Here is a 13246-nt window from a genome sequence, read left to right as displayed (position 1 = left end):
TTTAACAAATTGTCTGTAATATGATGCAAGACCGACAAACTGTCGAACCTCATTGACCCCTGTGGGTTGTGGCCATTCCCTAATTTTCTGTACCTTCTGTGGATCGGTGGCAATGCCCTGCTCTGAAACGATGTGTCCTAGGTAGGCTACTTGGCGGCGGAAGAGACAACACTTGGAAGGTTTGAGTTTTAAGTTAGCTTGGCGTAGCCTTTCAAAAACCTGCGCCAGCCGTTGGAGCATTTCCTTCACATCCACACTATAATATCATCTAGATAGACTAAGCATGTTTCCCACTGCATTCCAGCTAGGACACGATCTATTAGGCCTTGAAACGTCGCTGTGGCGTTGCAAAGCCCAAACGGCATGACGTTCCATTTAAATAGTCCCTTCCTGCTACAGAATGCAGCGACTCGCTTAGCCTCTGGAGTTAGCTCCACCTGCCAATAACCTGACGTTAAATCCAGGGTGCTGAACCATTTTGCTGTTGATAATGTGTCCAGTGTGTCCTGAATTCGTGGGAGTGGGTAGGCGTATTTAATTGTGCGCTCGTTTAGAGCTCGATAGTCCACACATAGCCGATATGTTTGGTCTTTCTTTTGCACCATTACGATTGGTGAAGCCCAGCTGCTGTTGCTAGGAGAGGCTACACCAGCATCAAGATTCTGCTGAATCTGTCGGTCAGCATCTCTCTGCTTCTCAAACGCCATTCTACGGGAGGGCTGTTTTATAGGTGGACCCGGCCGGGTCTGAATGTCGTGCTGGACCACGTTTGCATGACCAAGGTCTGTTGGCCCACAGGAGAAAACATCACCATAGGCGAAGAGCAGCTCCGCCAGATCATGCTGTTCTGTCCCCTTCAGATCTGTTGTGCTCTCTGCATAAAGCGACTGTAAATGACTCGGGACAGTCGTGCGGAGAAGGCCTTCAGGCGACACTGATGAGGTGGTAGCCTGCATTACCTCTGCTGGCTGTAGAACACCAGCAACGACTCCCTTCTTTACCTTCACTTTTGCAGGGCCGGGGTTATAAAGCCTGATGGGAATCTGATTATCTGACTGGGCCTCGACTACGATCCTCCCCACAAGCACCTGATGCCTTTCCATGAAGCCTTTGGTTGGACTCAGCAGCACATCGCCCTTCACATGCTGTCGGAAATGTGCATTGCCCGGCACGATATATTCACGTCCCGCTTCCAGAACAGTTGTGCGTGCTATCCTCACTACGTGCACTTTAGGTTTATTCTTTGGAGTGAAGTAAGGTATTTGCTCGCCAAAAAGTATGATTTTCTGACGGCCAAAGTCAAGACGTGCTCTGACTTGTTCTAGGAACGGATGTCCAAGAATGGCCTCTGTGTCCTCCATTACATCTGCAACAATAAAGTTGACACTGACTGTGTGAGTTCCTATCTGTACGGGGACGTCGACTTCACCGAGAACATCAACATTCATAGAGCTTATTCCCTGCAGGGCCTGTATGGTTGATAGCCGAAGTGGTGGTCTGACATCAGCTGTAATGGTCTCGTAGCAACGACGAGGTAATACGTTTCTCCGAGCGCCGCTATCCAAAAGAGCACATATTTCCATGTTATACAGCAGTGCATATATACACATTTCAGGGCCACTGCCTTTTACTCTGAGAACTTCAGATGTCGGTTGAGTTTCTGAATGCTGTGGTAAGGCTGGAGTTATGTGCTGCAGGTTAAGCCTAGGTGAAGGACAGTCCCGTCTCATATGGCCAATGCCCTGGCAATTGTGACAGATAATTTCTTCCCAATTAATTTTCCCTCGCTTAGAGAGTTTTTGTGGTCGGGGCTTTAACTGTGGTCTCGGGTGTTTTGGTCTCCAGTCTGTGTTTGAATGAACTGAATTTTCCTCTTCATTTTCATTTTGTTCAGGGCATTCCCAGATTGCAGCCGCTCTAGTTCTACGTTCTGTATGTCTTACTGCAGACTGCATGAGTTGTGTTACACTAGCGGCTGTGCGGCGTGTGGTTTCATACCTCTGTGCAATCTCATAGGCGCGAGCCAGTGTGCGCGGATGCTCTTCCAACAGTCTCTGTACAATATCAGCATCTCCCATAGCATTAGTAAACACCTCAACACTGATAGAATCCTGCTCCTTCTCAGTTCGATCTGCATAGACAATGGAGACTTTTTCATATATGTCATCTCTTAGCACATGAAGTGGCTCACCTGCTCTGCGGACCCTCTGTCTCAGCTCTATTCTAATAGCAGCAGCATGTTCTGATGATGGGCCATAAGCAGCTTCCATTTCCTTCACTATGCGAGCGTAATTCCATCGACCTGATCTGGGGTTTTTGTGAATCACAGCTCCTGCTGCACCTACTAAACAAAACCTCATCTGCACAGTCATTGTCCTATCAGACCAGTGATTAGCTCTGGCGCAATCTTCAAAGCGGTTTAGAAACTCTCTCCATGAAGTGGAGCCATCAAACTGACCTGGTCGAAGCGTGGGAATTCTCTCTTTTAATGTACTGCATTCCTCCTCACTGTCTGATGACAGATCACAGAACATCCGGTGATTTTTCTTTCTACACAGTCTGGGTCTATTATGCTTAGGAATCATCATTTAAATACACACCATCACTTTCAACATCATGTACATAATGCTGAGCTGCAGAGGTAGCATGTTGGCAGAGTTTGTGATAGATTTTTGGTGTGTCTTGAAATGTAAGTTTATCTGTTTGCTCTTTGCTTCCGGCGTGTTGGAAGTTTGAGTTTGCTGGCGTGCTTACATAACAAAGTGTGTCAAATCCACTATCCTGTATAACCTCATTTTCCATCACACTTTTAAAAGGGTTAGTTTCTCTTACTGTTTGTTGTGATCCAGATGGATTATAAGAATGTGTGGGCATTGTGACTGCAACTGGCTGCGTGCATGCTGTGTGTTTATAATCCTGCTTAAATGGATTTTTATTGACAGTGTTTAATGTTTGAGCATCCAGTTCATTTAGCCAGTCCACAAATGAAATCGGCGTTCGTTTCTTGTCATGCTCTGTTGACATTGTAGGACTCACGTAGCCACTCGTATTTACATGGGAGAATTTCTTCATCTTTTCACTATATGACATAACAACTTCGTCTTGACGATCAAAAATGTCCATATAACTCACCACCTGCGAGATCCCGGACGGTGCCCCCAATGTTACCTTTTTATCATCCGCCTCGGCTATCGTGACGGTAGTTGTAACAGTTCACTCGGGTTTGTTTACACGCAGTTACGAGCAGACAAAGCTGTTCCGAAGCACATTTTTTTATTTCCAACGAAACAGTCTCCATTGTTTGCTTATCAGGTTTACATCATCTGAACGCCCGGATGGCAGGGCAAAACTTGCAAATAAAATTGAAATAAGCATGAAAACATCTCGTATTTCCTTCTGTGTATCACTATCAACAACGCACATGCGAACACAGCACTCCTCAACTACATTACCCAGAGTTCAGCACGGTCTACACTACAAGCCCCACATTCTTAAAGAGACAATACCCGTTTTCCCGTAACACACTGCAAAAATAAAGACAGAAAAACAGATCCAACTAAAATCAAGTCTTATTTATATACAAACAATAAAGAACGCTTCAATAATTAAGGTTGTTGCAGTAGCGGATCAGCTCACCAATCGGGCTTTCTGCCTCCTGGATGCGCGCGCACCCTGCAATGTTTGTAAACTTGCAACCCCTCTATAAAGCCTCCTAAGCAGGGGCGTCATGCACCAATTTTTTTTAAGGGGGCACAGTGTGCAAAGCTCACAGAAATTTGTGCATAAACATACATCAAACGAATTATATTATAGAGCTTTCAGTCTTTTCCATGGCACTTACATTTCTAACATTCTAGACGCCCCTGCCATAGTGCAAAAACCTCCAAAATAAAAGTGTTGACTAACTTTCATATCAAATACTATTCAATCGGATTAATGACATATTGGCATCATTTTACATCTGAATAACGCCATGTGTTCTATTTACGTTTTGTTTAATGACTTGTTTAATTCTGTCATTAATGCATTTTGCACAACAACTGGCAAAAATTCTTCGTACAAGAAGGCCATTCTCAAAAACGAATCTATAACCACATATGTGTACATACTCCACCAACCTGTACAAAATCATACTACGATTGCACGGATGTACACTTACTGACAACAATACGGAAGCAATGCAAATGAAAAACAACAACAATAGAACAATAGAAATCATGGTTATTTAAAATGCTTTTCAAATAATTCTTAACTAAGTACAACTCCAGCAACACATAAACTAAAACAAGATAATATCAAAACAAAACATACTATTACATCCCTTCACAAATCTTGTCACAACAACCGCCAAAACCACTAAACACACAAAAAGACTTTTAAATGATGTGATAGAGCACACATATCAAACTAAAACACTAAATAAAACTCTTAGTATAACAGAGCTAAATGCAAAAACAAGTCTTACCTTTTGTCGTCGTGCAGATTTTATTCAACAAGTGGACATATTCAAAACTGCGCGCAACAATTCCAAGTGAATTCCATGTTTATTTATCCACAGAGCAAATCATATTACTTCTGGAATATGCAAAGCGCGAGTGTGGTGGAGAACCATGAGTTTGTTTAAATGTTAAAACAAAAAAAGGATTTTACTTGCGAAAATAAAGATTATAAAAGCAGCAGTCATCCTGAGACCTCCTGCAGCTCGAAACCCACTATAGATTGTGTTCGACTTCAAGCTGCGCTGCAAGAATGACGTCAAAGTACCGTCATCCGCTTGTCGGTTCCAGTGTTATAGCATGAAGTCGAACACATGTGTAAATGATCCTTATTAGTGATGTACCAATGTTTAGATATGTTCTACTGAAAATATTTTAAATGATCTTTAATGAGCATCATTATAGCCTGTTGATTTTTGATGTTTTGTCTAAATGCTAGGGTATGGCAACTGCCATACCCTGCAATACGCAAACGCCGCCCCTCCTACTAATATAAGGTCGAGACGGTCACATTTTAAACCATACAATTTCTACACAGAGGAGGTTAACTACCGTACTGGGGATTTGGAAATGTTGTGAGAGTGTCTTACACGTTTTAATTCCTAAGATAGCCAAATGCAGCCAGCCCAGCAGCAACAGCTAAGATCGTGAGCGTGCGCAGACGCTGACTCTGCGGCTTCGCCGACTGCAGCGCCTGCCGCCAGAATAAAGTAATGTACACGATCAAAACTCTGAAAAGTGACACGGATGCAGCACAAAATTGACAATTTGGGCATTTTAAACAGATTAAAAGATTAATGGACGCTTTTTTATTTTTGAGGTTGCTTGCAAAAGCAGGCAGCTGCCCCCTCAGTTTCAATGGGCATGACGCCTCTGCTCCTAAGTGTTAAGACTAGGTCTCAGCTAAATTATTTAAGAGAGGTGGAGAGGTCTCTTAACCTAGTTAAGAGTAAAAAGAGGGCAGCAGAGAGGTTGAGATCATGCACTTTACAACAAGGAATGTGTTAGAATTACTTTAATTCAAATGTATTTCTATAGCACTTTTGAAAAAAAAATATTGTTACATTGTTGCAGAGCAGAAAATGTACAATAAATACATGTTAGTAGTATATAAACAGTAGATAGGATTTAATATAACATGAAATATAAAGAGTAGGATTTTTATACAATGTATATTATATTACACAATATAATATACAGTATAAAGCCCTATTCGCACGGGATTAGTATTACCTGGTGACCTCCAGTGATTTGTAATAATTACGGAGGTTGTCTGTGATCTTAATCCCGTACGAATCGGCCATGTCTGTAATTTGTAAAGTGAAAATTCCTCCGCAAATGACCTACCATATTTCGCCGAACACCAAGGTCCTCTGATAATATTAGTCCCGTGCGAATTGGCATCTCTGTAATTTGGCCAGCATTTGTTACGAGTGCGCCTTTTTTATTTATTTATTTTCTAAGTTTCTGTGCCTCTCGCACTGCAGCTGTGAAGCACACATACAGAGACACATCCCTCCGATTTTTTTGGCTTTCATGGTGAAACTACAGGGCTTTATTCGTATGTTTCTGATTTTAAACTTCTAATCAGTCTCTTTCGTCCGTCTTGATGATTAATATTAAAAATATACAGAACTGTCAATATTTGCAATCTCTAAGTTTAGGTGGGGCTGTCGTAGTAAAGGAATTTCATTTGCGGTGATTTCGGGTGGCTCAATAGCAGGGGTCTCAAACTCAAACTGGCTTGGGGCCATTTCTGAGACTGACATTTCATCAGAGGGCCGCAGAGCTATTTTAACGTTCAAAAAAGTACAATATTTCTTTAAAATATTTTTTAATGTATAATAATACTTGAAAATATATAAACAGTGTTTTTTATTTTTTAATATACATTATTTTATAAAAGTAAGTAAATATTTTCTTAACCTTATTAGGCTTTGAATTATTAACTAAGGCCTATTAAAACTAACAAATTTACCTATACATTTATAAACTATTATAAAAAAAAATTACCAACAGTACGTGTTTCTGTTTTTATTTATTTTTGACTGTTTTCAGTCATAGTATTGACTTCATTATGTTCCTTTTTGTTATTCCACCGTTTTAATGAATTTGCTATTATATTTAGAAAAATATTTGATTGAAAGTGAAAGTGATCCTAAAACATTTGGATGGGTAGTCAATGTTACATAAGCTAGTTGGACAGTAAAAATAAATAATACTGCTCTATGTATAAGCAAGCAAGATAATGTATTATACTTCATATATATTTCATTATATATAGAAGTGTACATACTTGTATCCTCTGTAATTTCTCCTCATCTTTCCTCTTTTCCTAACCTGGGCCCTTTGATGGGTCATTTTCTCATCCGTAGTTTAATATTAAACTGTTGCAGTACATCTCCCACTGCGGTGTCTCCATTAGAAGCTGTGACTTGATGTGAACTACGGTAATAACCCCACAGCAGCTCTTCTCTGAGTAACAGAGTATCCACCCGGAAGTAACAAATCTTCTCTGGACAAACACTACAAAGTCGCGATCACATGAACTGATCGCATTGTGACAATGATATGATTGACGCGAGAGGAATTAAAATTCGATCACGCATTCCGTTACCCTCGCCATCACGGAGCGCGCGCTCGTGGCTGCGTAGCAACAGGTGACGCGATCCCACGCTGCGCAACCTCCGCTCCCAAGCAAGCACTTTGAAAAGTAAACATACTTTAAGAAACGCCTCGACTCGTTTTAACTCGCGTTGTTAGACGCGACATGTGACCGAACCCTTAAACGTTTAAATAAAAAAAAACGAATTTAAATAAAAATCTTTCTGCGGGCCAGATTACGTTATATTGTTGAAAGGTGACGCGGGCCGCAGAGAGGGGGAGGGCGGGCCGCAAATGGCCCGCGGGCCGGGAGTTTGAGACCACTGCTCAATAGCGTTGTATAACCCTTTGTTTATTAAAATAAAATAATTATTTAAATCCAGAACAATAAGATGCACTGAGGTTGTTTAGGCTTGTTAAGTGCAAATGTACAAAGAATCTGTCAATACAGAACACAGCAGTGTCTTAAAGAAATTACAATTAAACAGTATTTGTGCACGTGTACAGAATGCAATACAGAAGGCAATACATATTAATATAGGACATTTTTAATATGTATCTATGAAATTAAGTTGGAGAGATCCTTTTTAGTCATTTGGCTTTTTTCATCATTTCAGAACAAGCTTAACTGCTATCCATAATAACTTATATTATATTCGGTGTGTTCCTTGGTCGAAAATATGTAGAAATATATGCGAGTGAAAAAGTACAGAACAAAAAAATGTAGCTCACGCGGAGCAAACGGAAAGCAGTTAATAAAGCAGACTCTCCGTGCTGAAACAGTCGAGTCGGTAGATGATCATCATGTTTATGTTTCACGCAGATATTGTTGATGAAAAACTTGCATATCTTAATGCCCAGGCGAGAGTCAAGTGTTCAGCCGGTAATAATAAAGCCATCGGCGTTACATGCTGCAGTAACCTCGTCCACGGAGCGGACGTTGTTGATACACAAAGAAAAAAAACTTGTTTTTATTAAATGCGTTTTTAATGCTGGTAAGCAATAAGTTATATTTTTGCGCCTTGTATTTGTGTTGATCAGATAAAGTAATTTTAATCTTTAAAACTGCATCTAGAGGCAGAAGACTATTCTGTCATCTCAGTTTCACTTTTTTTTCACACATTCAATGATTTAACGAAACGATTTGGTAAAGGTACCCCTAACAGCAACCCAGTCTCACGGCATTCTAACAGCGTGTCGCGGTGTTGCGTGATAGTGTTATGCAAAGCCTCAACATTATATTTGGGAGATAAGTCAGTAAATTGAAGTGAAATCACAGGCTTTGCTTGTTTAATTCTCAGTTTAATTGAAATAATTAAAGTAAAAAAAAAATATTAGGTGTTACCAATTAAAGTAAGTTTTTAAGTAGAGCCGCTTTTACATTTTACAGTTTATGATGTGTAAATAAAATACCATAAAATGTTAATAAAATCTACAATAAAAAATGTGAAGTATCTACAAGATTGAAGTGACACCATTACATGTAAAGTGATATTAATAGAGTATACAACCCTGACCCAAAACATAATGTTAGCAATGTTAGCAGTGAGCAAGCCAAAGGTGAAAGTGATAAAGATGGCAAAAATTAAAATTGTGTTTAAGTGGAGAAATCCAACTTAACTTGATCATCTTGTTGAGTTTTTGCAAACTTTAGTCTTTTCTTTATAAACAGCTTGTGAGTGAAATAAAAATTCTGAGTGTCCAAAACTCTGCTGCCTGTCTCCTCACCCACACCCGCTCCAGAGACCACATCACCCCTGTCCTCCAACAGCTTCATTGGCTCCCTGTACAACAGCGCATTCATTACAAAGTTCTAATCACCTACAAAGCCCTCAATAACTTAGCCCCTCCATCAGGGCCGGCCCCGGGCATAGGCGGAATAGGCAAATGCTAAGGGCGCCACCGACCCCTTGGGGCGTCTGTGCGCCCAAATTATTATTTTTTTTAATATATGTATATAAACATTTATATTATCAAATATATAAATACTTATAGTTAAATATTTTGCACAAGAAAACAGCAGTTATTAATGAATTATTAGTAGCATAGTATCTCGGAAGATCGTGCTTGTTAAATAGCTCTGTGGCTATACTGCACTGAAGCGGCAGTTTAAAATATAAACCCAGAATTCAGCGAACATCAAGAACAAGAAAACGGAAACAAAAATCAGACAGAGACGCGGAATTTACATAATGTTACATAGACCATGTTTAAATTTCAATGTTTCTGCACAGAAATACCAACTTGTTCACTTTGTTTGGTATTAATAAGCTGCGCATTGGAGCGCTGGCCGCGGTGCCGAAGACGCACTCGGATGGAGTACTGGTGGCAGCACAGATATTTACGTGCAACCTATTGGAAACTATTATTCGTTATATAATTATTATTCGTTATTTTACTTTATTACTTCCACTTAAGAAGAGTTCTGCACTTTTTATTTCAATATTTCTCTTTATATGAATACTATTTTGTACTTAAATTAGGTATGTTAATAACTCCGCTGTCGCGGCTGACTTTTTGGTTCCGCTCAACGAAACTCAAGATTTCCTCAGGCGGCGCGCGGTGTTGTGGAAAATAATGGTTTTGTTGGTTTGTTGATGGTTTGTTGATGGTGAAATGAGTTTTAATTCTTAACATCACCGGAAGAAGCATAGGTACCTTCTCGTTTTCAGTCACCACCTTTTATGTTTAACTACTGGCCGTGCGAGCTCGCCAAAGTCTGTTGTTTGTAAAATCATCGCTGTTTTTACTGAAGTTGAGTAAAGACATTTTTGAAATTGTAAAGACATTTAGTTTAATTGCTAAACTACAAGTGAACAAAATTTTAATAAATTTGAACGATCACCACAGGCGGTTTTACCTCTACCAAAATCTGCTTGAATGGTAAAGAATGGGACGCAGCCGTATAGCCATGTAGGAGGTGTCTGTATAGACTGAATAAAGAGTGTTATTTGTTGTAATTAGTGGTTTGTTTTTTTATATATCTGACTTTTCAGAAGTAGTATTTAGAGGATCTGGCAAACAGCTTATCCTGAAAGATTCAGGTCAATATCTCAAAAATGTAAAAATTTATAGCTAAAAACTTCTAATAATTTTCATGATTCAGTCACACATTTTCTAGAATTTTAATGGAAAACATGGGACAAAATAAAGTGATGATTTTCGAGTTTCAAATTACCAGTATTTTGTTATTCTTGAACCCATAATATGATCTTGGTCTCATTTAAAAGCTTTTTTCAAGCTCTTTCTACCTGAACAACTCGTTTTAGCATTTAACCATTTTGAAAATTTTAGCAACATACCTACTTAAATCTATAATTTCATTATTTTACTAACCCAACTAACTCATCTGCGCTTTCTGATAGGTTACACATAAGGGGAAAAGTATAGCTTTCTTCCCCTTGAGAAGAGTTCTGCACTTTTAAACTTTAAAAAAATATCTCTTTACAAAAAAAAAATTTCTTCTATTTTAAAGCTGTAATTTCGTTATTTTACTAACCCAACTAATGACTCCTCCGCTTTCCAATAGATTGCATGTAGATATCTGTGTATATGTGCCATCACGCATCTTCAGCACCGCTGGGAGCAGCCAGCACTCCAATGTGCAGCTTATTAATACCAGACAAAGTTGGTATTTCTGTCCAGAAACATTGAAATTTATACATGGTCCGTGTAACGTAATTTAAATCCCGCGTCTCGGCCTTATTGTTTTTTTCTTGTTTTTGACGTTCGCTGAATTCTGGGTTTATATTTTAAACTGCCGCTTCAGTGCAGTATAGCCACAGAGCTATTTAACAATGAGCACAATCTCCCGAGACACTACAACATGCTACTAATAATTCATTAATAACAGCTGTTTTCTTGTACACAATTAAATATTTTAAGTTAAATGCACAGTGTTAAAACGTGTAAAAAAGACAAGATTTTAACAATGTCAAGATCAAATGCCTGAGTAACAGGGTATTGTGTGTATGTGTTCGTGTGCGTGTGTTTGTGTGTGTTTCCAAATTATTTTCAAAATAAAGAAAACAAGACAAATCTGTGCAGTTTGTTTCCGTGTAAGTTTATGAACAAAATGGTTGGAACACAATTGTGATTCTGTGATTCTAAAGGGCACCAGGTGAAATCTTGCCTAGGGCAGCAAATTGGCCAGGGCCGGCCCTGCCCTCCATACCTCAAAGACCTCTTACAACATCACCGACCTCTCCGAAGTCTCCGCTCTGCCGGTTTAAACCTTCTCAAACCTATCACCAAATCAAAACACAGAACTTTGGGGGACCGAGCCTTTGCCATTGCTGCCCCTACCCTTTGGAACTCACTATCCACATCAGAAACTCGGACTCACTGACCACCTACAAAAAACTGTTGAAAGCCCACCTCATATGGCATATAACCTTAATTAGCACTCTCATTTTTGTTTTGTTTGTTTGTTTCATTTTGTAAAGCGTCTTTGCGTCCTTTGAAAAGCGCTATATAAGACTTATGTATTATTATTATTATTATTATAAAATGATACATTTTTTTAAATAGCATTACGTTTGTATTTCATTAACATGTTGAAACTTAATCAAAATGGTGCAAAATCGTGTAAAATAAATGCATGTACTTATTTGTAATATTGTTAAACATTTTGTGAAGCAAATTTAAGTAAAAATATTTAAAGCAACACTACGTAGTTTTTTACCTTTAAATAATGTCTCTAAAATTATTTCAGTGATAGAACAACTTTTAACTGGACAAATTGTACTGTTGCTGCAACCTGAGCAACCTCCTAGCTGCTACAAGCACACACTGAAAGCGGCGGTGGAGGGTAGGAAACACAGCCCCGCCCCTCCCCCTGCCTGCAGAAGAGTGTCTGATACCAGGCACTGTTGCGCTTTTCAACCACATGGGGGAGCTGTAAGTCATTTTTACATGGAAACTACATAGTGTTGCTTTAAATACTAATATAATTTGAATGTCTTCATGATTCATAAATGTATGGTGTCACATGCTGCTGTGACTGTATACCATTGCCGGCTTTCTATTGGCTGATTCAGAGGTTAAGGGCGGCCATTTTAGGTTGAAATCATTGTAGTCCTCAGTTTGCGGCACTTAAGTCAGCACTTAAGAATGAGTCTTACACTTTACTGAAAGTTGCTTTCAGCTTCTTTATAAATGTCTTCTATTCTCAGACTGGTCCTACTCATTACTAAGTTTTTTTGACACTTAAGTCATAGCTTAAGACTATTCTTAAGAGCAATTCTGAGATGTTTTATACATACGGGCCCTGATCTCTCATTGACTTTATATATCCTTTACATTTTAGTGTGTGTTTCTTTTTCATACAGTTTATGTTTAACTAAACCTCAGTACATGTGCGACTATAAGAGAGATGATCTTACCCCAGTATCTCCAGTTTACAGTCAGGATTCTTCAGTAGATCAGAGATCAGCTTCACTCCTGAATCTCTTAGTTTATTATCAGACAGATTCAGATCTCTCAGGTGTGATGGGTTTGATCTCAGAGCTGAAGTCAGAGCAACACAATCTTCATCTGTGATATCACACTTCATCAACCTGTAGAGAACAGAGACTTTATGTAAATTATGCTAAACTACAAAGTTTGTCCACAAATCTCTAACCTCCATCTCTTCATGTAATGTTCCTCTTTCAATCCCTCAGTGACTGAGACACTGTGTGTTTAAATGTCAAATAAATCCATCACACAGCTGACTATTAGTGTTAGATGTCCTAAATGTCACGGCCTGAGCGGACCACAAACTACGTGAGTCACGCTCCTACAAAAGTTCCACCTCAAGGAGGTCCCCAAAGCACCCCAATGACCAAGCGAACAAGAGATAAGTAAAATAGAAAAATAATCTTTATTATAATTTAATTTAATTAAAATAACGAATGGGAATGGGAAAGGGAAACTTAAATTTCTCTCTCTCTCCCTCAGGGGGAACTAAGGGCCAAGGGGCGTTGGAGGGAGAGGAGCCTAGTTCCAGGTGATCCGGGAAAGGACAGGGCAAGGGCCGAGCGGAGCTCCTTCGACCTCGGCCCACCTCCTGCAAGGGGAGACTTCCCGGGGCTCCTCGGTTCTTCCTGAGGGTAAAGCAAACAGACGTAAGTATTGCGTAAAATTTCAATCGACTCCGTACTTCC

At 39.5% G+C, this 13246-nt stretch overlaps 1 protein-coding gene across 1 annotated transcript in view; it reads right to left on the bottom strand.

The window, feature by feature from the left end:
* Nucleotides 1-8697: 8697 nt before the first annotated feature.
* The window catches only part of LOC141361725 (protein NLRC3-like), an 83432-nt gene continuing 78883 nt past the window's right edge, over nucleotides 8698-13246 (bottom strand). Inside the window, exons 8-9 of the mRNA XM_073863422.1 lie at nucleotides 12485-12658; nucleotides 8698-8884 (exon numbers count right to left, since the gene is read on the bottom strand). Coding sequence (XP_073719523.1) covers nucleotides 8698-8884; nucleotides 12485-12658 — 361 coding nt within the window. The remainder of the gene's footprint in view (nucleotides 8885-12484; nucleotides 12659-13246) is intronic.

Source organism: Misgurnus anguillicaudatus, chromosome 24 (assembly GCF_027580225.2).
Source record: "Misgurnus anguillicaudatus chromosome 24, ASM2758022v2, whole genome shotgun sequence".
NCBI lineage: Eukaryota > Metazoa > Chordata > Actinopteri > Cypriniformes > Cobitidae > Misgurnus > Misgurnus anguillicaudatus.
Note: the sequence above shows the minus strand (reverse complement) of the source record. Positions and strands in the feature narration are given on the sequence as shown.